This window comes from Pelodiscus sinensis, chromosome 23, assembly GCF_052426305.1.
Source record: "Pelodiscus sinensis isolate ZL-2025 chromosome 23, ASM5242630v1, whole genome shotgun sequence".
In the NCBI taxonomy this organism is placed as follows: domain Eukaryota; kingdom Metazoa; phylum Chordata; order Testudines; family Trionychidae; genus Pelodiscus; species Pelodiscus sinensis.
The window spans coordinates 23,455,514-23,482,296 of NC_143074.1; the positions used below are offsets into that span (position 1 = coordinate 23,455,514).

At 54.1% G+C, this 26,783-nt stretch overlaps 1 protein-coding gene across 3 annotated transcripts in view; it reads right to left on the reverse strand.

Moving 5' to 3' along the window:
• GPSM1 (G protein signaling modulator 1) overlaps nt 1-16,288 on the reverse strand; it is a 159,425-nt gene extending 143,137 nt beyond the window's left edge. For 2 of the 3 annotated variants that reach the window (XM_075905593.2, XM_075905590.2), the window contains exon 1: nt 16,107-16,285. In XM_075905593.2, coding sequence (XP_075761708.2) covers nt 16,107-16,165 — 59 coding nt within the window. In that variant the 5' untranslated portion in view covers nt 16,166-16,285. Of the gene's footprint in view, nt 1-16,106 lie in introns of all 3 variants that reach the window. The other variant, XM_075905594.2, reaches the window with a different exon arrangement.
• Between the last annotated feature and the right edge of the window lie 10,495 nt (nt 16,289-26,783).

The following is a 26,783-nucleotide window of genomic DNA, read 5'->3' on the forward strand; positions in this document are numbered from 1 at the left end:
GTTTTTGGGGAGCTAATCTGGAACAAGCCACCGTCGGCGCCTCCATGTGTGTTCCCCCTTTGGCATACACAGTAGCAAGCAAGACAAAGGCCTGCTTAAGGAGACAATAACTGTCAACGCACGCATCAATCAATGGAATACTCATGTGCTTAACACTAAGCGTGCATTTTGTTGCTTTGGGGCCTTAGTGAAGACAACCATTGCAAAGAATAGTTTAGAAAAGAGAAGATTGAGGGGGGACATGAGAGCAGTTTTCAGGTACCTAAAAGGGTGTCATAAGGAGGAGGGAGAAAACTTGTTCATCTTGGCCTCTGAGGATAGAACAAGCAGCAATGGGCTTAAACTGCAGCAAGGGAGGTTTAGGTTGGACAATAGGAAAAACTTCCTAACTGTCAGGGTGGTTAAACACTGGAATAAATTGCCCAGGGAGGCTGTGGAATCCCCATCTCTGGAGATATTTAAGAGCAGGTTAGATAAATGTCTATCAGGGATGGTCTAGACAGTATTTGGTCCTGCCATGAGGGCAGGGGACTGGAGTTGATGACCTCTCGAGGTCCCTTCCAGTCCTAGTATTCTATGAAACCGTGTAGAGCACAGCCCAAAAGCCAGAAGCCTTAAAAATCACACCTGCGTTGGAGCAAAAGAGTTTTGAAAAAAAGCCACAGAGAAATTCAGCGTTCAACGGATTTCACAGGTGAGGGCGCAGCTGGTAGCACACACACCGAATCTCAAGTTTCCAGGGCAGAATCTAGTCCATTTATGTTCATACCATAGAGCGCCCCCTCCTTAGGCCACGAGACCGGCTTGTCAGCCAATTCCCACCCCCCATCTCATCCAGCTCCGACAGACCCATCTGGCAAATGGGACAGAGAAACCCGCCCTCTGTAGGATGCTCATTCCAAGGCGATCTTCCGACCGTGTCTATACTCCCGCAGGCTGTCAACCTCGGTTACACAACTGCAACTATATGAATAATGTAGCCACACAGGCTGGGAGCCGGCATCCTTGTGTGGGGCTGGAAGCAGCCCAGCTGGAGCAGGGGAGGGAGGAGTTGGGGGAGAGGGGCACTAGGCTGGAGCGGCCCCATCTGCCCGTATTTAATCAATTAACCAATTAAATGCTGTTTAACTGAAAGAGGATTTCACGTCCCTACTCTATGCCCCAGAGTAGATGGACGCAAGGCAGCTTACATGAAGGGAACGATGGACGTGCCTACACTTAAACGCCACGGCTGCTCCACACAGCCACCTCCGTGAGCAGCGAAGCGCCAGGCGGAAGCAGTTAGGTAGCAAAGCACCAGCAAACACACTGCGCTGCTCACAGAAATTGGTTCTGGCTTTCGGGAGCCCTCCCACAAAGCCCCATACTGGCAGTTCAATTGACAAGTGCTCCTGGTGAGCGCGCACATTGCCGATGCAAGGAGCCACGGGTAGACACGGATGAGTGACGTCATTAATGAGGTGCCCATGTGCCGACAAACTGGGGCAACTCAGGCCACGCCTTCACTGCACAGAAGATGGACCCTGCTGCACTCGATCTCCCGGAGTTCGATTTAGCAGGTCTCCTTAAGACCCACTGAATCAAACTCAGAGGGCATCCCGGCTGGTACTCCTGTCCCTGCGAGGAGTAAGGGAAGCCGAAGGGAGTGTTTGCTCCCATCAGCCTCCTGATGTGGGTTCCCTGAATCAAGGTGTGTCGACTTCAGCTGCATAACGAACATAGCTGGAGCTGCGTAGCTTGATTCCACCTTCCCCATTAGTGTAGGCCCGGCCCCGGTTTTGTAGTGCAGACCTGGCCTAAGTCAGGGAGGTGGAGAGTAGCATGTTAGCCCCACCCAGCTGTGATCAAACGTAACGGCAGCTGCCGCCGCGAAGGCGTGTCCATCCCGTGCATACGCTTGATGCCATCAGAACGAGGGAAAGCGGAGCCCAGTGAAGTGGCCTGGTAAAGTTGGACAACTGGGACGGCTGAAGCAGAAAACGTGGTAACCAGAAGCCTCCGGGCTGCAGTGTTCCACAGGGAGCAAAGCTGGAGGACAGTAATATTGTCCCATGGGAGGCAGCTTAACAGCCAAATTAGGAGCAGCACTGCTCCCCCGTTCACTGCATTGCACAACAGCCCACAGAGCGCAGCCGCCAACCCAACGCCCCAGCAAAGCGGGCTGGCTCTCGTTAGCTCTCCTTTGATTACAGGCCCCGGGAGCAGTTTTCTGCCAGGAAAATGCTTTTTTGAAATTAGCTGCTGACGGTTTGGAGCCTGCAAGACGGATGGGCGTGTAGCAAAGTGGGGCTCTGGGCATGCTAATTACGGAGAGCGGGTCCCGTGCTTTCTGACGAGCTTATACCTGGATTTAGGTTTTTAATGGAGGCCAGATGTTGTGTGAATGCTAATCGGGCCCTGCAGCCCAATCGCTTTTCATCAGCCTCGTGCGGAGGCGGGACGCAGCGTTCCCACCGCATCGGCAGGGCGGCTCGCAAAACCTCTGGCCAACGGCACAGGCTGCCGTGGGAGAATTCCAGCTTTTCCAGAGGGTGGGGGGCATAAGCTCTTGACTGCCTGTCGTGTAGTGCAAAGGAGGAAAATAATATTTTATATAGATTATTAGTGTGTACACACACACACACACACACACACTTACACTTTTAGGCGGTGGCCAGACACAGACCATGTGGTTTTCTTGGGCTCCCAGAATGACTACACAGCAGGGCTGAGCAATAATTTTTAGGGGGGGTGGGGCACTCCAAGATTTTGGTAAGTGGTCAAGGGCCACACTTCTATGGGGGGGGTGGAGGGTCTGGTGCAGAAGGGGAGCCTGGGTAGAGGACTGGGGTACAGGAGGCGGTGAACTTAGCCACGGTGCAGGAGAGGAGACAGCAAGGTGAAGTGACTGGCCCGAGGTCACAGGGCCGGTCAGTGGCACAGCCTAGGACAGGCCACATCTCCCGAGTCCCGGCCCAGTGCTTCCTCCCACACCCACTCTCTGAAACTAACTCCGGCGTAATCAGGCTACGCTGGCGGTAGGTTCATCTTGCGCTGTCTCTTCCCACTGGCATGGGAGAGAAGGCAGCGCTAGCGTCCCAGTGCCAGAAACAGGCACTTCCGCTCAATACAACGGCTGCCCAACGCCACTTCCCAGACAGGAGCGGAGCCTGGCTGTTCTGCAGATTGGAGAGTAGGGCTACGTACCAATTCAGCGATGGGACCTGCCGTCCCTCCGGTTTGCTCTGGGGAGACACTGAACGTAAGAATGGCCATACTGGATCAGACCAAAGGTCCGGCTGCTGACAGTGGCCAGCACCAAGCACCCCACAGAGGATGGACCGAAGACAAAGATCAAGCGATTTGTCTCCTGCCATCCATCTCCAGCCTCTGACAAACAGAGGCCAGGGACACCATTCCTACCCCCTGGCTAATAGCCTTTTATGGATCTAACCTCCATGAATTTAATCTAGCTTCTCTTTAAACTCTGTTATAGTTCTAGCCTTCAGTTTCCTCTGGCAAGGAGTTCCACAGGTCGACTTTGCGCTGTGTGAAGAAGAACTTTCACTTCTTAGTTTTAAACCAGCTACCCTGCCTTGGTCCTGCCTTGAGGGCAGGGGGCTGGACTCGATGACCTCTCGAGGTCCCTTCCAGTCCTATGATTCTATACCCTGGCGTGGCCTCCATAACTAAAGTGGCCATCCTGGAGCCCAGGCCTCAGCAGGTATGTCTGCACAGCAAGCAGAAATCCACTGCAGCAGTTCCGGCGCCAAAGCCCGAGTTTCAATGTCTACACGGCTCATCCAAGTGCCCCAGGCTCCCAGACCCACCGCTGAAGGTTTCAGCTTGACAGGTAGCCAGCCCCACATCCAGGGGTTCCTGAAAACCGTGAGTCTGCAGATCTCAAACGTTTCCAGTGTGCTGAACGCTCGTGGGCAGCGGTTGGTCTGGAGTCAGACACCCCCCGGCAGGATGTGATGCCAGGCAGATCTACCGCACCAGACTGAGGCGAGAGAACCAGCGCGTGCAAACTGAAGTGCAAAATGAAACTGGCGAGAAGCCACGGTGAGGCCTAGAATCCCGCCAGGTCCAATGACGGCTGGCAGTTTTAACCCAGGGCAGGATGCTAAGCTTTGTAAGTGGAGTACAATGGGTGACCTGGCACCTGACGCTGCTGGGAAGACGAATATTCACAGCTCATACAACCGCAAAGGAAGATTCTGGCAGCTACAGGTGGCTTGGGATCGAAAGGAGATTTTTTTTTTTTGTTTGGTCGGCGGCAGAGTTCCAGGATTATTTTAATAAGAACGGCCAGACTGGGTCAGAACAAAGGCCCATCTAGCCCAGTGTCCTGTCTGCCCACAGTGACCATTGCCTGATACCCCAGAGGGAGGGATCACAACAGGGAATCCTCACATAATCCCTCAGTCATCCATTTCCAGACAACCAGAGGCTAGAGACACCATCCACTAATAGCCACTGATGGACCTAATCTCCATGAATCTACATGGCTCTTTTTTGAACCCTGTTAAAGTCCTAGCCTTCACCGCATCCTCTGGCAAGGAGTTCCACAGGTTGACGGTGCAGTCCTTTAAATCGCTCCTCCTATGGAAGCTGTTTCAAACCCCATTAGTTTTCATTTGCTTATCGGATAATCGGCTATACTATTACATCCCTACTCCCTAGTAGGGAACAGATTCTGCAGGGGGAAAGAGGTCAAGAGAGGGAAAAAAATATCCAACCTCTGTGGCTGCTTATCCAAGTTCAACTCCATGCCTGATGAGGCTGACCGCTCTGGCCAGCCCTTCCCTGCCCCAGAGCTCCAGACAAAGCAAGGAATTTGTAGGCACAAAGTCCCTAATTCCGGCCAAAGAACAGCTGGGAGCGGAGCACTTATAGCACTAAAGTTTCCATGTCAATTGGAGCTGGATGGATCATGCTTCAGTGCACAGGAGGGTGAATGCAGGCAGGATCGAAAGGCTAAAATCATTCCATCAGCTGTCGTCCACAAAGTGCTTTTCCCAGCGGCACGCCACACTGCACCAGTTTTCATCCAACACTGCAGCCCTCGCTCCGAGGAGACAGAAGCTGGTTCTCCAGCCTTCTGCCAACCTAGCTGATCTTTGACCTATCTGCAGCGGAGCCCGGTTTTGGAGAAGCAGGCCAGGAAAGGCAAGACAGCTCTGGCATCAATCCAAACACTGGAATATCCCCGGTCGGCAGCAATGAAAATAAGAATGCAAATTAAACTGGCACAGGGCATTTCTGTGGGTCTTACCTAGGTACTTGTAATGCACCCATCAGGGCAGTAAGTCTATGGACTGGTCATGCAGCAGCCTCATTATTAAACCTCCTGAAGAAGAGGTACTGGGAGTGAGGGGTGACTGTTCGTAAAGGAATTCTGAAATGTCTCTCCTGCAGTAAATCCATTTCCCAGCCATGCTAACGGCTTTTCATCCTGTGGCTGTAAGACACACACACCCTCTAATTCCCTTTCTCATATAAAATTAAGCCACCCCTAATTGGTTACGGCACCCAGGACAACTACAGAAATTAATTCCAGACAGCAAAAGTACTAAAGGGGGGGGGGAGCCGGTGCTGGGGGGGAGTCGACTTAAGCCACTTCCCCCAAGCACTGGCTTCACGGTGCTGCCCTGTCCCCCGCCCCGTGCTGCTGCCTCTACCAGACGCAGCAGGGGTGGGGGCACGGAAGGCTGCTGCACAGCCGTCTCTGGCGATGGAGGACCCGAGCGCCCCATAGACTGAGCCTGCTACCCATCCTGTAGAACAGCCTCTGTCCATGCGGAGCTCGGACTGCCCCTGGCCAGGGGCTGCTGCCAGCACACGCTGCTGCTTCTGCATCAGAGGCAGCAGCGCAGGGCAACAAGCACACAGCCTGCACAGGGAGCTGGTTTTTAAACTGGCTCCCCTGATGGACCAGTTCCCGCCTGCTGCCCTATGCTGGGCAGCAGGGGCTCCCCGGGAATGGGCGCACTGGCTGCCAGCCCCGCCCCAGGGACTATCGAATAATCATGTAACCGCTAAGATTCTGTGCAATTACACGACTACTCAATGACCCGATATCTAACATCCCTACTCCAGATGCCCAGAGCTGCCCTTCTCCACAATGGACCGGAGGGGGGTACAGGTGGGGGGGGCTCCAGCCTATCTGGGCTGGGGCAGCCCCTCTTAATTGGTTAACCAGTTAAACTGGAAGTCAACGTCACATTTAACCAATTACACAAGGTTTTCCATCCCTTCTCCAAACCCAGCAAACTGTCTCTTGTCTATTCTAAAAGGCTTGGGGGGCGGGGGGGGGGGGAGAAGGAGCTTCATCGTCATTCCCCTTTTAAATACAGCAACTTGCCAACCCCCCCACGCCCCCCCCAAAAAATATCACACAGGGAATCTGTAGCAAAGCCAGGAAACCATCCTACATCCCGTGGGCCCCAGCCCAGTGCCTTAGCCACAACGCCAGGCGGCTGCTCGCAGAGGATAAGCTGCCATGGGGCAGTGTATTGGGGTAGTCCACTGACGTCTGTCGGGGATGACCACGCTACTCACAAATGCTGAAACTACAAACCAGTTATGCAAGCCCGAGAGAGGTCTACACAACCATTCCCTCACCCCAAGTAATCCCTCTCGCACAGAACAGGGGCCTTGTCAGCTCTCCACTGGCAACTCTCATGGTCCACAGCATAGAATCCTAGAACACGAGAACCGCAAGAGACTTCAAGAGGCCACCAAGCCCAGTCCCCTGCCCTCACGGCAGGACCAAGCACCATCTAGCCCATCCCGGATAGATGTCCATCCAACCTGCTCTTAAATATCTCCAGTGATGGACATTCCATAACCTCCCCGGGCAACTTATTCCAGTGTTTAACCACCCTGACAGTTAAGAAGTTTTTCCTAATGTCCAACCTCAACCTCCCTGGCTGCAATTTAAGCCCATTGCTTCCTGTCTTATCCTCGGAGGTTAAGGAGAATATTTTTCCTCCCCCCTCCTTGGAACACCCTTTTCAGCGTTTGAAAGCATGCCAGAGCTTACGCTTGCCAGTGATCTAGGACTGAATCTCCTCCAGTTGGCATTGCATGAAGGGAGAGATTTCAGCAATAGAAATCCACATGTGGGGAGAAGAAAACATATGTTGGAGGGATGGGGGCTCTTTGGAATTGCGTAAGTATCCCACAAGAGACGAGGGAGACAGTCATCAGTACAACACAAATCTGATTTGTTGTCTGAAGCACTGTGTTGCAGTCACTTAACTGTGCAGAGAGCGCCTGCCACTAGCCTGCTCTGTCCATGTAACTATGTAATGATATACAAATAAAATCAGAAGTAACATTTATTCCGACTTTTTTTCGATTGCTCCAGTCCTGTCTATTTGCCTGTCTTACCAAATGAGGTGCCTACAATCAGTAACTTGTGCAGGGCCAACCTCTTGGCACCTGGATCCAAATCAATTATGTCACTGAAGGGTTTTTTCCTTCCCAGTGTTACCACTTAGTGCTCTGAACACCCAGGTTTGCTTCAGTGAGTCTAGATATTAAGTGCAATTTCCAAGGATGCATTTCACCTGAACATCTTTCCAGTTACACACATCCAGTCGTTTTCCCCCAGCTGGTATTTTCTAGGAAAAGCTTCAGTGATGTTTCTCCTACCACTAACCAGAAACCTCTCCTAGCTGGCTCAGAGGATTTACAGAGCGATAGAGTCTCGCTTGGTTGCCTATTCAGTCCCAGTCTGCTTTGATACAAGCAATGTAACAGTGCAACCATTTAGGTCACCAAAAAGCTCATGCTTATTGGTAACCATTTAAACGGTTACATGCCAGCTCCCAGCCGGGTTCCCAGGGAGGCAGCTGCCACCCTGAGCTGCATCCAGCTCCCCACAAGCAGGGCGGCAGGCAGAAGCCGGTAGGTGCAGGGAGCCAGCTTAAAAGCCAGCTTCCAGCATGCACTGGCTCCCAGGCAGCCGGCTGCCACCCTGTGCTACTGACTGTATGAGAGTCCGCAGCGCCAGGTGGCAGCTGATTACCCAGGAGCACACTGGTGCCAGCCCGGTCCCGGGGAGCCAGCGTATCAATGTATAACTCCATGGTTACAATCGGTGATTTTTTTGGGACGGTACTGTCCGGAACGGCATACCGTTACCTACTTTCTCAGCCCACAGAAAAGGAATGGGATTTCCCCTGCGCGTACCGGCACCTGTTTTCCTGGGGCAGCTCAGCTCCTGACGGAAGCCTGCTTGGGACGCGTGGCGGGTTTTTTTCCAGCTCCCAGCGTGGTGCTCAGGCTCTTAAAGGGGCCATGACCACATTTTGGCCCCTAGCGTGGTTTTTTTTCCCCTCTACAAGTTTGCCCCAGAGTTTTTTCCTCTTACACACACAAAAAAAAAAAAAAAAAAGCAGCACTGGTTACAATAATTACTTTTTTAAAACATCCTGAGCAGCCTATACATTTGGTGGATTTCAGTTTAGTTCCTAGCTGTCCACATAAAACAAAACAAAAAAAACCTATTAATTTTCACCTCCTTGAGTAACAGAAATAAAAAGGATCATTCTGCATTCACAAGGTGGCTACTTAGTTTTGTTTCGAAAGATAGCAATCTTATCACACAGGTGAAAGTGTTTTCTGTTGCTCCCCATCATACTTTGCTTTCACTGCATACACACACTTCCAAACTAACCCACCGTCATTTCTCTGAATGCTATGGAGCTTTCCTTCTCTGACTGCTCAATATCCAGAAAAAGATCTAAACGTTTCATGCCGCGGTGTGATCTCTGGGGGCTATCGAAACAAACTCCAGCAACAGGGATGGAAGTGCCTCCAAAGGGAATATCCTCCAGCCGATGGACTTACTGACACATGGTTCTTCCACCCAATTTGGACCTTTATCCAAAAAGAAAACCGCTGTCTTTTCAGGGCACTCCGAGGACTAGTGTGGGATCTGAATCCTAGACCCCGTCTTCTTTGCTGTTATGGGGCCAGTGCAGCGCTGGAGGGGCAATTGAGGAGTTGGTGCAAACGTGTCAGATGCCCTCCTGGCTGACACACCAGGACTATCGAGCTAGATGGATTCATGGAGGTTAGGTCCATCAATGGCTATTAGCCAGGATGGGTAGGGGTGGTGTCCCTAGCCTCTGTTTGTCTGGAAATGGGTAGCAGGGGAGGGATCACGTGAGGATTACCTGTTGTGATCCCTCCCTCCGGGGCATCTGGCATTGGCCACTGTGGGCAGACAGGTCACTGGGCTGGATGAACCTTGGGTCTGACCCAGTCTGGCCGTTCTTATGTTCTTAAGACCTGACCCTAGGGCCTCCAGAACTCTGCAAGGTGGGGGCTGTAACCAGTGTTCCCTTTCATTGTTTTAATCCGTGTGCAGAACACATTTTGTTATGTGCACCAAGGCGTGTGCCAATGTGCACCGCCAGTAGAAACACAAGCTGGTAGCTGGGGGAGGCTGTGAGCACTTTGCTAATCAGCTGGGAACAGCATGTGAATCTCTCCTGGGCAGCCGCCCAAGTGCTCAGCTTCCAGGGAGCACTGGCTGTAACGGACTGATGGACTGAGCGCCACCGACGCAAACACCCCGCTTCCCTCAAAAGACACAGCTCCAGGACTCGGAGTGAGGCAAGGTAGGTGAGTTGGGGCAGTGGTTTTCAACGGGGGCGTGGAATGTCAGGCACTGGGCGGCCTGGCTGCAGGGAGACCAGGGGATGAGAGAGGATGCTAAAGCCGGGTCCCTGCCCGTCCTGGCACCTTGGACCACGCTGCTTCCCAGAAGAGGCCAGCAGCAGGTCTGGCTTCCAGGTGGGGGGGGGGGGGCACGGGGCTCCACACACTGCCTCGAGCCCCACCTCCAGAAGGGGCAGTGCCTGCCTCCAAGAGAAACACACAGATCCGCTTCCAGGGCTTCCACCTAGGAGCTGGACCTGCTGCTGGCCACTTCCAGGGGGCAGAGCGGTCCAGGGTGCCAGGACAGGCAGTAAGCCTGCATTACCACCCCCGCTGCTCTGCTGATCGGGAGCCACTGGAGGTAAGCCTGCGACCCAACCCCATGTCTCTATCCCCTAACCCATCCTGGAGCCACCTCCTGCACCCAAACCCCCCATCCCCAGCCTGACCCTAGACCCAACTCTCTACTCAAAATATCTAATTATGTTCTTATGTAAGCGGGGATAGGATAGAGGTCTATAAAATCACGACTGGTGTGGAAAAAGTGAATAAGGGAAAGTTATTTACTTATTCCCACAATATAAGAACTAGGGGTCACCAAATGAAATCAATGGGCAGCAGGTTTAAAACAAACAAAAGGAAGGGTTTTTTCCCCCACTCAGCGTACAATCTGTGGAACTCCTTGCCAGAGGATGTGGAGAAGAGTAGGACTTTCACAGGGCTCAAAAAAGAGCTAGATAGATTCCTGGGGGTTAGGTCCATCAATGGCTATTAGCCAGGACAGGTAGGAATGGTGTCCCCAGCCTCTGTTTGCCTAGGGTGACAGGAAGGATAACGTGAAGATTACCTGTTGTTTTCCCTCCCTTCGGGGCATCTGGCATTGGCCACTGTGGGCAGACAGGATGCTGGGCTGGACCGACCGTTGGTCTGACCCCGTCTGGCCATTCTTATGTTGGGTTTAAGGCAATTTTCTTCAATGGGGTCATGGGAAAAAGTCTGAAAACCGCTGTGTTAGGGGAACGCACGCCGACTCCCTTCCCTAGCACGGAGAGCGGCCAGGGTCTGGTGTAAAGCGCATCAGAGCGGAGCCGGTCTGAGCCAAGTCGTCCTTTCCTAAGGCAGTGACAAACAGAGCGAGGGCAGCGCGGGGAGGGCCGTTCCTCTCCCATGTCAGGCTCCAGCTTTGCTCAGATTTATGGAGCGAGCCGCCAGGCCCACCCCATCCATCACGACCGTGACTCGCGGTCCAAAGGTGAGCGATGACGCAGGCCTCTTCCCAAGGACAGCCCCGAAGCTGGCACAGAAAAGGCCATCTGAATCAGCGCTCCCGTAGGGCCATGCTGGTACGTGTGCCCAGGTCGGACCCCGAGCCAGCTGAGTCCAGCAGCCGCTCTTTGCGGTGGCCAGCCCTGGCTGCTGCGAACAGAGGCTGCTGAGGTCTGCTGCCAGAGCAGCTTCTGTGGGCAGCGGCCAGGGGCCTGGGCCGCCACGAGGGGGGGAGAAGAGGAGAGCAGGCAGCACCACAGAGACAGTGCTGGGCGGGGAGAGAACAGCTTTTAAGCCGGCTCTTCCCTGCACCGGCTCCTGTCTCCCCCCCACCCACTTGCCTCTCACAGCGGCAACAGGGGGCGAAGGTAAGCGAGTAGTCGAAACTCCAGTCGACCTCCGATAAGCTTGTGTCGAGCGAGTCCGTGTTCACACAGGTTCTCCGTGCTGTGCTGGGGGCCTTCAGGTCGTAGGCCTTCCCCCAATGGATTACAATTCCAGAACCCTCCTCAGAGCTCCCTTTCGCCTGCGCTGGTAAAACATCTTCCAAAAATAGGCTTCATACGGCCCAATCCTGCCAGTGCAGGGCAGCAGAAGTGATGAGAGGTTTCAAACGGGTGCCACATGAAGAAAGACTAAAAAGACGGGGACTTTTCAGCTTAGAAAAGAGGAGACTAAGGGGGAATATGAGAGAGGTTTATAAAACCATGACTGGCGTGGAGAAAGTGGATAAGGAGAAGTTATTTACTTGTTTCCATGAGAACTAGGGGTCACCAGATGAAGTGAATAGGTAGCAGGTTTAAAAAAAACAAACAAACAAACAAACAAGACATTTCTTCATGCAGCGCACAGTCAACCTGTGGAACTCCTTGCCAGAGGATGTGATGAAGTCCAGGACTTGGTGTGGCATCTCACACATTTGCACCAAGGGCTATTGAGCTAGATAGATTCATGGAGGCACTATCTAGGTCCATCACCGGCTATTAGCCAGGATGGGTAGGGGTAGTGTCCCTGGCCTCTGTTTCTCTGCAAGTGGGCGACGGGAGGGATCACGTGAGGATCCCCTGTTCTGTTCACTCCTTCTGGGCACCTGGCATTGGCCCCTGTGGGCAGACAGACACTGGGCTGGATGGGCCTTTGGTCTGACCCTGCCTGGCCGTTCTTATGAACCTCAACTCCACTGGCTTCAGCGAAAGGCAGCCCACGAGTCTATAACAACAAGGCACCTTCATTCAGAGGGAGAACCAGGCTGCTTTGAGAGACGGTTGGTGCCATGCGCAGGGGAAATCGGGACCGTTTCTACATGTTTTCGGCTCTGTCTGATCCTTTGCAGACAAGCAGCACAGGGGAACGGGGTGTCTTATCGAAGCTTGCGTGCCGGCTCTGCTCGACTCCGATCTGAGTGCACCATTAGCTAATATCGTCTCCACGTAGGATCGCTAATGCGCCCTAATGTGAATTCAGTGCTGCTCTGTTCCCCCCCAGCACACGCCGACCTCTCTCATGCACCATCTCAGCCATCTGCAGCACAGCCTCGTAAAACAGGCCTTTAACTTTTGGGGTTTCAGAGGACCCCCCACCCCGGAGGAGTCTGACCCACACTATCCACCACGAACCACAATGCCCGGACTCATTCGCTGGGCTCAGCACGCCACTTTCGGCCCTTGTGCGAGCTCTTCCCGAGGTCACCATCCTCGCCACCGACAAAGGGCTTGGAACACAAAAGCACAACCACATTCCCCTGGCAGCCAATGGGAGCTTGGGTGCACAAAGCGTGTGTGTGTGTGTGTCAGGCACAAAAGGACAATCTCAAGGCTGCAGCATGGAAAATTCTCCCAGCGGGGGAGGGGAACACCAGCCGGTTACAGCAGTCATGGTCTATGGGAACTTCGCCCCCCCCCCCCCCCGCCCCCCCCCCCCCCCCCCCCAGAACCCCAACCCCAAGAACTTGGCACTCGACCCAGCCGAAGTGGCCACATTTCGTGTGCTGGGGGTTTTAGCAGCACCCCTCTTCCCTGTCTCACTCAGCGGTTTTCAAACTTTTTTTTTCGTGACCCAGTTGTAGAAAATGGTTGACACCTGCGACCCAACATCATGTGACTGGAGTGAGAGAGATTTAGAGTGTCGGAGGAGACTCCGGCTTTGGGGGGTGTCAGGGTGATGGCAGGAGGGGCTTACTTTGAGCGGTTCCCAGTCAGCAAAACAGCAGGAGAGGACCTCAGGTGGCTTTCTGCCTCTCCTGGCACCGCGGGCCATGTGCCCCCAGAAGCAGCTGGTTCCCAGCCAATGGGAGTGCAGAGCTAGTGCTCAGGGCAGGGGCCGTGCACGGAGCCCTGTGCACTCTCCCCGCCCCCGCCACCTCCACCCCCTCACACATCTAGGAGTCGGGCCTGCTGCCGGCTGCTTCTGGGGCGCAGCGCAGTCTGCGGTGCAGGATAGGAAGGGAGCTGCCTTCACACCCCCACTGCTCAGCTGACCCCCCTGCAGCGAGACCCAGTTCCTGACATTGCACTGCCCAGTCCTGGGTGGCGACCTATAGTCTGAAACCCACTGGACTAGATGAATTCACTGTGAGGGGGTGAGGGATCCATCCACCTCCCCTATCCCTTCCTGGATTAGGAGTTGTGCAGCACTGCATACGACTCTGGAAACCGTGCAAGGGGCCTGCATTAAAGACTCACAAAAGATCCACTTGGATTCCCTTCCAAAAATGGTTAAAGTTTATTTGAACTAAAAGATTTGCAAGAGGAGGAACTGACTCTAACCTGCTTAGAACGCAACATACATTTCCAAAGCCCCAGCCCATAACAGCTGTAGGCTACACTATTAGTTGCAACAGTGAATTTGCTTTTGGCTGTTACCAGGAGCTGGCGGTCAACAGGGAGAGGAAAAAAAACTTGAAACAGGCACCTAGCGTTCTATTCAAGCATATTCAACAGAATCAGACAAATAACCCTTTAGTTGCTGGGGGAATGGGAAAAAACCCACCATCTTGCCTATGGTTAGGGGGAACTATTTTAAAAATTCCAGATATTGCATAAACTGCGCCCCGCTGCAGTGGCGCAACTGAAATGCAGATAACATGGATAGCAACACAGCAGTTTTTTTTACAGTCACAAACTTACTCCAATTCACTAGACCTCTTTGATTCGGTTCAAGACACAGGCAGGACCACAGCTGGGAAAGATCAGCCTTTTCAGTTTGCACGGAGTTTGGGAGCACACACACTGCTTCTGCGCGTGGCAGACGTCCATTGTTCGCTTTGAGACTGTGGTTTGGACAAACATACCCCAAGCTCTGAACGTGGAAAGCAGGGGTGGGGAACCTAATACCCTGGGGCCAGACGTGGCACCCCGACTTGCCTGGATCTGGCCCCCAAGGCTCAGGGGTCCTACCCAGCATTGCGGGGGACCTGCGCTGATGCTCTACCTCTGCCCCCCATCCTGGGGCTGGAGCAAACAAACTACTAGCCTGGGTTTCCCAGACTCTGGGCTGTGAAAGGATTGTGGGGAGTGGCTGTCTCCTCAGTCAGGGGCCACATCAGTGAGGGTTCCCTCCCCCCCACTTCTCAGTTGTGCACGGCCCCCGCCTGATTTTTCAGTGGGTCAACACCCCCAACCCAAAAAAGTTGCCCCACCCCTAATGGAATCAACAGTTTTATCTGGAACAAGGAGAAGTCCTGCGGCACTTATAGACTAGCAGATTTATCAGAGCATAAGCTTTCGTGGGCAAGAGACCCACTTTGTCAGATGCATCTGCAAGCTTATGCTCCAATAAATCTGTTAGCCTATACGGTGCCACAGGACCTCTCATTGTTCTTTCAGATTCAGACTAACATGGCTACCCCTCCGAGTCTTACCCAGGACTGCTTGGCCCCGGGGAAATCTTAGCCAGTTGCTGAGAAGCACCCTTAGTTAGTCGCTCCGGAAACAAGAGCAGCAAAGGGAATGACAGGGTCGGTGTCAAGAACCCCTATAGGTTAATTACAGCCATGTCATAGCTTGTCTCTACTCGGAGGAGGCTGCGTTCTCTTTCCTGCTCTTCTCTTTACACGTTCAGTGCCCCCACGAGAGTAACAGCCTCTCACTTCCCCTGGGCCAGTACTTCTTCCTCGCCTCTTACAAAACATGCCGGAAAGCTCGTTTCTAATCAGCCCACCTCCACTGAGCTCTGCACCCAAATCCTCAGTGCATATATGAACGGCTGTCCTGTGTGCTTTTTCACCTGGAGGAGGAGACCTACCCTGTGCTACATGACTTAGCAAGCGACACTGGCTTATACAGAATCAAGTCTCGGACCATCTCTCCATAGGATTCCCCTTGCAGATGCATGGGTAGCCAACACGGGGGGAGGAGGGGGTTCTTTGTCCTCCTCTAGTCAAGAGGATAAGAGCCTACTACAGCTGCCGGCTAATGGAGCGGTTCCTGCCCCCCTCTCCCCACCACCACACACACAGGTAGACCAGACAGGTGCTCAGAACATTTTCAACTAGCTGCATTTTGTCACCACTGAAACACACCGGTTTCAAGCACCTTTCCAGGAGGGACTCTCAAACCGGAGGTCAGGGGAAAGGCCACATTCAAATACCTGGTCTGGCAGCCTCAGCGGCTCGATCCAGGAAGGAATGAAAACCAATGGCCAAAGTGAAGGGGTCAGGGAAGGGCTAGGGGGATGCTCCTGCGCTTATCCCTGCAGGTCTCTGGGTCAGCCCCATTGGGGGCCATGCGGGCGTGGGGTGCTCGCACCCCTCCGGCCGTGGGCTGGGCAAAGCCATGCCAGCGAGAAGCCTCTCCCTGGAACCCAGGCTGCCCTGGGGGACACAGCGGCGTGGGAGGAAAGCCGGCCCGGCTCCGGGGCGCACCCAAGGGCGCAAGCAGCAGAGCCTGTCCAGCCAGATCCACGCGGGGAAGCAGCGCTCCCGGCCGCGCTGCAGACACCCCGCCGCAGGCTGGTGGGAGCCGGCAGGAAGCACACTCCCGCCCGCAGCCCGGCTAGCCGGGGCCCCTGGGCGAGCGCTGCAAGAGCCGGCAGCGTGCGCTCTGCTGGCCGGGCTCCGCGCGCTGCTCGCCGGGCAGGGCTGCTGCAGCGCCCGGCGCTGGCGGGAGAACTTTTCCTCTGCCCCCCACCCGCGCCAGGAAACCCCCCCGCACCGGGAGCGGGGACCCGGGCAGCGCCGCTCCTACCGGGAGTGGAGTCTCTTGGCCGCCGGGCTCGGGCTCTCCTCGGGGGCCACGCAAGCCATGGGCAGTGGCACCCCCGCCCCGGGGAGCGCGCGGAGCTGCGGCCGCCACGCGCGCTCCTGGCCCCGGCGGGGAGCCGAGCGGAGAATGGCAGCGGCGGGGAAGCGCCGTCTCGTGCAGCTGGCTCCCGGGCAAGCCCCGCCCCTGCCTGGTGATGTCAGCGAGAGCATGGAGCCCCCGCCCCCGGACTCTCGAGGCTCCGCCCCCGTGGTGCCCTGCCCCGAGCGGGTCGCTCCTACCCAGGCTCCGCCCCCCTGGGAAGGAGACTGGCAGGGGCTGCGGGCCGCAGAGTTTTGCTGCGTTTCTAGTCTGGAGGGGGGGGCTTTTTTTGGATCGAGAGCCACTGAGCCACAGAGAAATGGGGGGGGGCACAAAAGTGAGAAGCAAAAAAAAAAATCCGCCCCTTAAGTGCCGTGGCCCCGATTGCGGGTACGGCTAGACGGCGAGGATCTATCGGACAAAGCGTGGCCGAGCGCATTTTGCGGAGCTTTTCCCCATACTGTTGTTGGAAGAGGCTTTTCTGAAATGTGGGCCGTCTGGACTGGGCCAAATGTTTGAAAAAAAACCTCTTTCAAAAGCCCCCCCCCCCATCGTAGAACGAGGAATACAGGGGCTTCCAAAAGAGCGCGTCTGCTCTTCCGCAAAAAAAAAAACCAGAGGAGCAAATGCGTTCCCGGGACACAGCGGAGTTATCCCCAAAACCGGCCCCCCGCAGTCTCGCCGTACCCTGAGAAGCAGACAAACAGTTCACACGTTCACCAGAGCCAGGGGAGGGAAGGGGGAGGCTGGGCTGAGCTAGCATTTGTTGTGAGCACCCCTCAGCTCTGCGGTGCGGCCAAAAATGAGGGGTTCAGGCTATGTCTACACTGCAGGCTTTTGCCGGCAGAAAGTATGCTAATGAAGTGCTCGTTAGCATTTGTCGCACTGTCATTTGCATATTCCCTGCTGATGCTTTTTGCGCAAGAGGTTTTTGCACAAAACCAAGCAGTGTAGATGGGTCCAGTTTACGCAAAAAAAACAACCCTTTTGTGCAAAATCCTTCTACCTCCTTTTTTGACAGCGTGACAAAAGCCTTCAGTGTAGACATAGCCTCAGTGTATGGGAGGGGGCTGCCAGGAAGCGGGCTGGGCAGGAGTGTGGAGTCCCCAACACTGGGGATGGGAAGCCCTGAGCCTTGAAAGCCGGATCCGGGCAAGGATCGGGCCCCTAGGTCTTAGGTCCCCCACCCCGCCGTACAGCATTCCAGTGGCACAGCCCTGTGTGGCTCTGGCTGCAAAAACACCCTGAGGTCTTGTGCTTTGCTTGCGTGCTGCTGGGCGGCCCCTTCCCCCCCAAGTATCGAATGCACCAGTTGGCTGGCAGCACTGGAGGGCTGGCAGGGGAAGTGCGATTGGCCAGTGTCACCCTGGAACAACCCTGGGTCACCCAGAACCAAATGCTGAGTGTGGGGCCGGGAAGGGCACAAGCAGGAAAGCCGCTCCTTCCAGCAGGTCCTGCCGTGAGAGAGCCCCACGCCCAGGCTCTGACGTGGGAAGAGCAGCTGCCCTCATTCCTCCGGTGCTTCGATGGCAAAGAACCCGCCGCCAACGGCCTTCACATGCAGCCCAAGGCACAGGAGATGGGGTGGGGACCCCCTGACTCATGCTGAATAGCAGGCCTTGGGTTTGAGTACTCCAGGAATAGGGGATGGCAGTCAGCCCAGGAGCAAGGGGTGGAGGCATCACAGGCCTGTAGTGGGGGATTTCCCCCCAACATCATGTCCTTGTGAAGCCATGTGCCTTTGCTAGCCATGGCCAGGCAGCGCAGTTCCGCTGGGTGGAGATCTATGTGGAGTCCTGCTCTCTAGGCCACCCTCTCGTCCACTGCAGCTGTGCTCCGACAGGAGTCCACCACCTGGCCAGCCAGCGTCTCCAGCATGGGGGGCAAACGCAGGGCCCAGATCAGGGCTGCTCATCCGCTGCGAGCCGTCTCCAGAGGTGTGTGGCGTAAATTGTGAACGTAAGGCGAGAACGGCCAGGCGGGGTCAGACCAAAGGCCCATCCAGCCCAGTGTCCTGTCTGCCCACGGTGGCCCATGCCAGGCGCCCCAGAGGGAGGGAACAGAACAGGGAATCATCCAGTGATCCATCCTCTGCCCCCCAGTTTGGGAACCCACGATCTAGCAACTCCACCAGCTACACACATTGAGGCAGATTCTACCAGCTCTCCCCACTCGCATTAGCATCGGGGACTCCGAGGGCAGAAGGACTCCAGAGACATGTCCTGCTGGAGTCCTCGGGCTCCACTGTCTAATTGATGGAGCTTTCTACAGATGAACTTTGGTGCAAAACGTGTACAACCGCTGCAGGTGCTGCTAGCTGCAGCCCTCCCTCGCCCACAGAAGACAGAGGGCGCATTGCCACACAGGGTCCTCAGTGCTCGGTTGGCATTTCGGGATGGTGGGCAGCTGCAGTAATCGCCCGGCAGAGGAGCAACGCCCACGTGGGGAGCCAGAGAAAGGAGGATGACTTCCCGTTTGGTCTGCTGCCAGATGAACATATTCCCTTCTATATGGGTCACCCGCAACTATGGACATGGATAGGGGTCATGAGGCGAAATTCCTTGGCTTGTGTGAGGCAGGAGATCACATAATAGGACCCTAACGGTCCCTTCTGGCTTTAAAATCTACAACTCCACAATGGAAAATGTCTCATCTGACCAACAGCTGCTCTTCCTGCTTGCAGAGAAGACGAGAGCAAGTTGCACCAGAGTTGAATTCGTTAATCGAACTTAGCCACTGGCTTACATAAGAACATAAGAACGGCCGGACTGGGTCAGGCCAAAGTCTTGGTGGGGATTTTGTTGACTACGGATGCTCGCTGCAAGTATTCAATGCACGGGCAACCTGCCAGCTCTGTCCGTTAGCTCCCATTAGCCAGAAAAGTCACGTGGTATTGTGTCTGAGCCCTAATTGGACAAGCATGTAAACATTTTCTGTACAAATAGTTGCACGTGCAAATGAGAACACGTATTCTCTCTTCCTGCCTCTGTTCCTGCAGGTGGAATACTAACGGCCTCGCAAGGATTAGGAATTCCTAGGCACAGGAATTCATTGCATTGCTCACACTTACGTGAAACTATCTGCAGCATTTGCTCAGCTCTGCTTCTATGCATCTCCGCTCGGGCAACATACCTTAGACGATGGACAGAATCCCCTTTTCTAAGGCTTAGTCTCACCGCAGAGCCAGAACTCACCCAGCGTTCAGTGGACAGTGGTCACCATGGCAGAATATCCCCTTGCAACATTGGTCGAGCTATGACCCTGACTACGTACAGTTGCCTCTCAAGTTTTACATCCTTTCCACAGGGTACCAATACCAGGTGCAGTAGTATAGACCTGTCCCTGGACTCTTTGCCAGACTCTCAGCTAGACCTGCTTGGAGAAGGTTAGTCAACCCCAATGTGGTGGAAGAAATGCCAGTGGCCGATCACCTTTGATTCTCCCGCCATTGCTAATAGGGATGTAAATGGTTAACCAGTTCATTGGTACACTTCACCCTTAACAGGTGAGGCTGACAGGTTCCAGTTAACCAGTAGGGGCTAGAACAGCTTATCACCACCTTGTGCAGGGGGCTACCCCAGCCCTACGGGGCCGGCCCTTTGCCCCAGATTACACGCTAGTTCCCTGAGAGTGGGGCTGCCGGGGGGCTGCCAGCCCTGCTCTGGGGGAGCCTTCGCTGAAGCTCTGCGGTGTGATGCTTATTGAAGGATTTTTAGTGGTTACAGGATTACCTTTTTTAATGCATTTTTACCCCCCTAATTGCTATCCCGGGTGGAGCCGCACCCGCTGTCGTGTGAGGACTGGAGACGAAGTGGCGAGACGGCCCGGGCGCTCCCTTGAACGAGGCGCACTCTGGGAGCAGTGAGTCTTCGTTTCCATCGACTACTCGATGAGTCGATAAGGGGGGCGCTCGCTATCCCATTGCGCCTCTCCCTTTGGAATGTACAAGAGCCGCCCACTTGAGCGTTCCAAAGGGAGAGGAGCAGCCATGGGACCGGCCTGAGCGGGACTATTTCAATCCCTGCTTGCGCCATTTCCCTGCGGCCCCCTTGCCCCTGCAGAGACAGTGCTGGTGGGGGGGGGGGACTGGCTTTTAAGCTGGTTCCCCCCCCCCCACCGGCTTGTGCTCCCCCCCTTGCTGCCTCTCTCTAGTAGAGGCAGCAAGAATCAGGAGAAGCGACTGGTCGAGTTCCTACTTGGCTACCCAATATGCCTTTGCTTATCGGGTCGTCGATTCGTCGTTTTCGTCCCGAATGGAGAATGCACCAGCACCGAGCAGCAGTTGGAATCAGGCTAGTTGTCCTTTCAGTAGCACCACCACTTATGGAAAGCATCATGAAGTGTTTAATGAATCCCCGTGATAAGGAGTCCAGGTTTACATGCCTCTCCCGACAGGTAACAGCACCAGCGTAGCGTTTCTTACAGCAGCGGTTTGCAAACCTCTTTTCTCAGGACCCAGTTGAAGGAAATGGTTGATGCCTGAGACCCAACATCATTTGACTGGCGAGGGGGCTCCGGCCTGGGGCTAAGGAGGGGAGCCTGTTTTCACTTCAATCCCACAGTTTGTACTTAATAAAATTACTTCTATTTGCTATCGAGTCCAGTGTAAATAATTGTTGCCTGGGGGAACCATCCATCTCTCCATCCTCCTTTAAAGGGGGCTTGCCTGAATGGTTTTTTGGGGGTTCTGATCCCATCTGGGGCTTGGTTTCCTATGCCTGAAACTGCATTCTCCTCAGAGCTGAGGTGATTCGGTGTCTGCGTTGCTCTTCGTGTGGGGGGCGGGAAGAGGCGGTGATCTCAGCTCTGTGCCTGGGCTTAGGGAGACCAGGAGATCTGTCCCAGCAGGACAGGGTGGTGAGATGCCCCCGAGATCGGCTCCGTGGCTTTGTCAGCGCATCAGGAAGCAGCCGAAGAGGTTTTCTGTGACTGCACCCGTCACAGCTATATTGTACAGGTTGACACTCCACAATCCCAGATATCCCTAGTCCGGCACCAACCCTGGTCCAGCAATGTTACGGTGGCCCCGTCGGGCCAGGAGCATTGCTGGACTATGGCAGGCAGAGCACAGAGTCCCGGGCTGCAATGGGGCCACTGGGGAGAACCCCTGAGGGCAGTGGATCTGCCGGGCTGAGCGTGGAATCGTCCCTCCTGTGTGGCAGCAAAACCATGGGGCAAAATCGGAGCCCTGCGTGGGGGGGGAGAAGCGGAGCATCCCCCACCCCCAATGAGGAGAGCAGAATCCAAAGCGGCAGCAGGGCAATCAGGAGGAAAAGTGGAGACCCTGGTGCATTGACGGGGGAGGGGTAGCTCAGTGGTTTGAGCAGTGGCCTACTAAACCCAGGGTTGTGAGTTCAATCCTTGTGGAGACCATTTAGGGATTTGAGGCAAAAATTTGTGAGGGATGGTACTTGGTCCTGCTGTGAAGGCAGGGGACTGGATTCAATGACCTTTAAAGGTCCCTTCCAGTTCTAGGAGATAGGCAATCTCCATTATTAAAAGAAAAAAATCCCTGCTTGGAGACCAGTGAAGTCCCAAGGGTGCTGTAGGGAATTATTCTGGACACTCTGGATGCAAGTGAAAACAAGCTGAGGATTTATTGTACACCAGCACTGGTGGAGTACCAACCAGGGGTTAACCTGGAGAGTGCTAGTTAATCAAAACATTACAATGAATTATATAGGCAGCAAACGGGTGGAGTGGAAGCAATTTCATAGGTCCTGGCGGCAAGACATAATGAGCACATAAGCCAATAAACTGCAAAGGTTACACAGCATCTCCGCCAATTAAACATCTTATCAATAATATAGGTTTATTCCTAACAAACTAAATAAGCCAACATCAACAAAAGACATGTTGACGGCAACTTTGTCTGCTGAAATTATGATGCGTCTGGGGCAGGGTGATAGTGCCTTGGTGCGGTTCTTGGGATCCAGGTTTATTATCGAGAATTAAAGGAGACAGAAACAGCTTCCGTGAAGTTTGTTTTGGTACCAGCCAGGGTCTTATCCGAGTGAGGCCCTCTTGGAATGTGGTTGCCAGGGCGACAAGGGTCCTATTAGCTGCTTGTTCTGTGTGTTCCCAGGCCTTGCCTCAAAGTTAGGATTTTAAAAGGGTTTTTAGCAGAATACCATGGACTGCCTCAGTTTACCCCTACAGGTGCCGGACCAGGGAGGTTCAACCTGTACAGTGTTTGTGGCACGCAGTGATAGAAATGGGACCCTTTGCACACCTGTAAGAATCAGAAAAACAGCAAGTGGTGGGAAAAGCCAGTCCTGCCATAGACACAGAGGTTGACAGTGTAGATAGTCACTGTGTTTTGACAATCATGCAAGGGGAGGGGGCAAATTAAAAGAACTCCTGTGGCTCTGATGAGTTTCTCTCCTAGGATACTAAGGACTCAGGAACTCACTCCACTCCTAGGATGTCTCTGCCATTAGCATGGGTGCGTGTTGTTTTGCTCATGCAACGTGCTAGTGGTGGCCTCTACTGGCGAGTGTGCATGCAAGGAGCGCTGTCGTTCAGACGTCAGAAGGCCCTGCCACGCTCAGGCGAACATCACTACTGAGGCTGCAACCCACCATAGCTACTCTTCACTTCGCAGTTAGAGAGACACTCTACATGTGATTTAAAAAAAAACTGACTAATTCCAAGAGACAGGCCCTGGAAAAATAGTATGTCCCGATAGCTCATGGGTTCCCAAACTGGGGGTGTGTGCCCCCCTGGGTGGGGGTGAAGAAATTCCAGAGGGGGGCATGAGGCAACCCAGCCCTCCCCCCCCACCCCCACCCCAAGTTTTTCTGCTATTTTTGTTTTTCGGGGCCTGGTCGGTTCCCTTTTTTTTTTTTTTCCTCTCTTCTCACTCAATAAGTTTTGCTGCTATTGAGGGGAGGGAGGCGTGAGAGTTTGTCAAAAATCAAAAAGGAGGTGTGATGTTGAAAAGTTTGCGAACCACTGTCACAGCTCTTTCAAAAAATTCCTTTAAAAGAATCGGAGAGAGGTAAACTAAGCCAAAAATCCTGACAACGGTAAGGCCAAAAGTGATTTCAGATAAGCAAGAAAAAGAAAGAAATGGAAAAGGATTGGCTACTAAGGCGGATATGTGGATGTGTTGTGGACAGTCCGTTTCACTTGCATGTAGCTTTTAGATAGGAACCACAGAAACAGTTTTAAAAAATCATGACGTTAGAAGGCCAAGAATGAACATGAACAGGGCTTGACAAACCGTGGCGAGAGCTATTCGCCAGCCCCGCACCACGCATGCGTCAAACTGGTGCTGCCGGTGAATGGGGTGCACGGAGCAACCAGCTGAAATCTACTCGCCATGGGCAAGTAAAATCAGCTGTTTGTCGAGCCCTGAACATGAACAACAAAGAATTCTCCGGGCGCCCAATTCATATCCAGCTGCCCCAGAATTCTAATCCCTGCTGTCACATGGAACGACTCGGGGGCACCAGACAGTGTACACGTTTTCACTGCCTTGGTTTGCTCCCAGAGTGAGCGTGAGCGAGCAGTGCCAGGTCTGTTATCGAGCAGTGCCAGGTCTGTTATCGAGCAGTGCCAGGTCTGTTATCGAGCTGTGGACTCGGGATGTTAAACATCGATTAATTGAATAGTCAAGTAACCTCACGAATTCTTATCGGTTACTTGACTATTCTATACCCCCGGGGGCGGGGCCAACAGCCAGTGCACTCTGGCCCCATCCCCGAGGAGCCCCCTGCCATTCTGCGCTGCTGCCTTTGATACAGAGGCAGCAACACAGGGTGTCAGGCGGGAGCCAGTCCGTGAGGGGATCCAGTTTAAAAAACCAGCTCCCTTCGCAGACCAGATGCTTGTCGCCCCGTGCTGCTGCCTCTGATACAGGAGCAGCAGTAAGGGGTGGCAGCAGCCCCTGTCCAGAGGCAGGTCTAAGCTGGGCTGCCTGCCTCCTTGCTCTTAATACACTTTAAATGAAGAGCCGCAGCAGGGGTAGGTCCCAGACCCATTGCAAGCCAGGACTGAGCCGGGCTGCTGGCCAGATTGCTAAAAAAATGTACTGGTGGGCGGGGTGAGACATGCATGTCGTCTATAGCATTAACCGGTGAATTGAATATTACATCCCTACTGTGGGCAGTTTTAAGATTGTGGAGCAGTGTTCCCTGGACGCGGTGCGCTTGTGCGGAAACAGTCCATTGCTTCCCAGCTGATTAGCAGAGCACCTACAGCTAGTTTTTCCTGCTAACAGTGCACATTCGCACATGCCTCGGTGCACATAAAAATGTATTCCCTACATGGACGGAAAAATCCACACCTGGATTTAAAAGGTAACATTGCTGCAGGGTGCTTTATTGTGAGAATAAAGAAAGACCATCCAGAGGTCCACTCTGTGCCGCACACAGTCTGAACCTGGAGAGCTCTCTCTGGCTTCGGGAGTTTTACAAAAGATAATTAGAAGAGCTGCAAAATTAATCTTAGAAACACTCTGGGCCATGCAAGAAATTCAGTGGGGACAGGGGAGTTTTCAGGAGCTGCTAACCACTCGGGTTCATTTAAAACAACATCTGAAGAGAGACCAGGTTCAACAACATACTCTGGGGAGGAAACGCGGCATTAGCCCCACAGGGGGGAAACCGTTTTGGGGTCGGGTGCTGCTGACCCACAGACAAATCAGGGGTCGAAGCCAAAAACACAAAACCCAACTCTCACTGACGTGGCCCCCAACTAAGAAAGAGAAAGTCTCTCCCCACGTTCCCCTCGCACATCAGAGCCCATGGGGGCCCAGGCTAGTAGATTTTCTGTATTCCAGACCCACAGTGGGGCAGCCAGGAGGCTGGGGTGCCAGCCTGGGTTCCCCCATGCTGGTGGGGAGCCCTGAACCACCTCAGAGGCCAAATTCAGGCAAGATGGGGACCCCACACAGCCCCCGGACCTTAGGTTCCTCATCTCTGCCCTAGGTGATTTCATAGCACGTTGCCCATCTAAACATCTAAGAAAAACTCATCCTCGTTCCCAGCCCGCAAAGCGCTGCCGGGGAACCGCTGATTGTCTTAAACGCCTCCTTCTCGGCAGCGGGAGCTGCGGAGAAGTGGGTGTTTCCCCTCCTCAGTAGGAAGAGAAAGGTTCCTACAACCCGCAGCCAACCTCTAGCCAGGCCGGAAAGATGACTCCTATCAGGAAGAGAGAGGATCCCATGGGAGTGGAACGCTGCTTTGCTGGAGTGGATCTTCTCCTTTAAAAGCACGGGACGCCCCAGGACTCCGGAATAAACCTCAGTAATGAGATCCCGTGAATAATTCAGCCCTGAGAGCAGCCAGGAGCGGCTGAGAAGCAAAAGCCTCCTCAAAGGGCTAAATCCTGAGCCTCTGGGACAGCCTTCAGCTTGGGTAGGCCCGGCAGCAGCTCCGGATCTGCCCCTTCCGGTTCTGTGGGTTTTAAAGTCCCTTGCATCTCCTTGGCATTCATTCTCTTCCTCCCCTCCTCGTCAGCCTCCCACCTCTCTCAGACCAGGCTGCAAGCTCTTGAAATGATGGGCAAAGGACCCAGGCTGTACCCCCATTCTCTGCACCTGCCGGCTCCACCTGACTTGTGTGAACGGCTCTATGCCTCTATTGCCAGGGTGGCTGGAGGCTCCTCTAAGGAGTTTACTCTGGGGGCCCTGCCTCCCCTTCACCCACACCCTCAAAAAAGGACCCCTCCCACGCGCTTTGCTTTCACGCGCTCCTGATTCCGCTGCTTTCCGTCTGTGTCAGTCGGGTTCGGTCCCGCAAGCCAAGCCGCACAGGAGCTTTGAATCGTAATCAGTGGACCCCTCCCCCCACTCTTCACTCAGTCGATCTTACCTCCCTGGAGCCACGACAGACAGACAGGCAACTGTCAATCATCCGCAGGACCCCTCGGGCTGTGTGCGTGTGGGTGCAGATGCTGCGTTTCATGGACTTCCAATCAACGCGGCGTATTGCCTCATCCGCCAAAAAAAATCCCGAGTGCTTCTTACAAGCATCACACCCCAACCACGCCGTGTGTTCACGTGGGGCCGCTCTTGGCGAACAAGCTGCGTTGGCCGGGCGCCTGCTACTCACCCCTTTGTTTGCTGGGCACGGCTGGTCCACCGCTGCCCTGGGTCGTTCCCTTCTGCTGCACGATGGAGCCTAACTAGAACCTGGTCCAAAGCCTTGGACGTCGATGGGAATTTTCATGCTGACTTCCGTGGGGTATTGGAGGATGCTCCTCAACCACCATGAGCCTGCTGTTACCTCCCTCCCTCCGCCTTTTTCATTTTACAGGCAGTTGGGATGTTGTGGTTTCAGTAATGAAACAGGCTGTTTTACCTGGAGCTCTTCCACTGAAATTGCCTGGTCCCAGCTCTGGTGCTGTAAATCCTCTAATATAGATGGAAAGCCACATTTACTATAGCCAGTTACCATGGCTACTACATTCTCTCCCCTACCTTCAGTGTAACACCACAGCCTGGTCCCTGGCTCTGTCAGTTAACATGCTGCTCACATCTCCCCTTATTGATAGGGGGGAAAACCCAACCAGCAGTCCAGGCCTTGCTAATTTCTACCTCATCTCTCCACTATGGTTGCAAGAATGGAATGACGC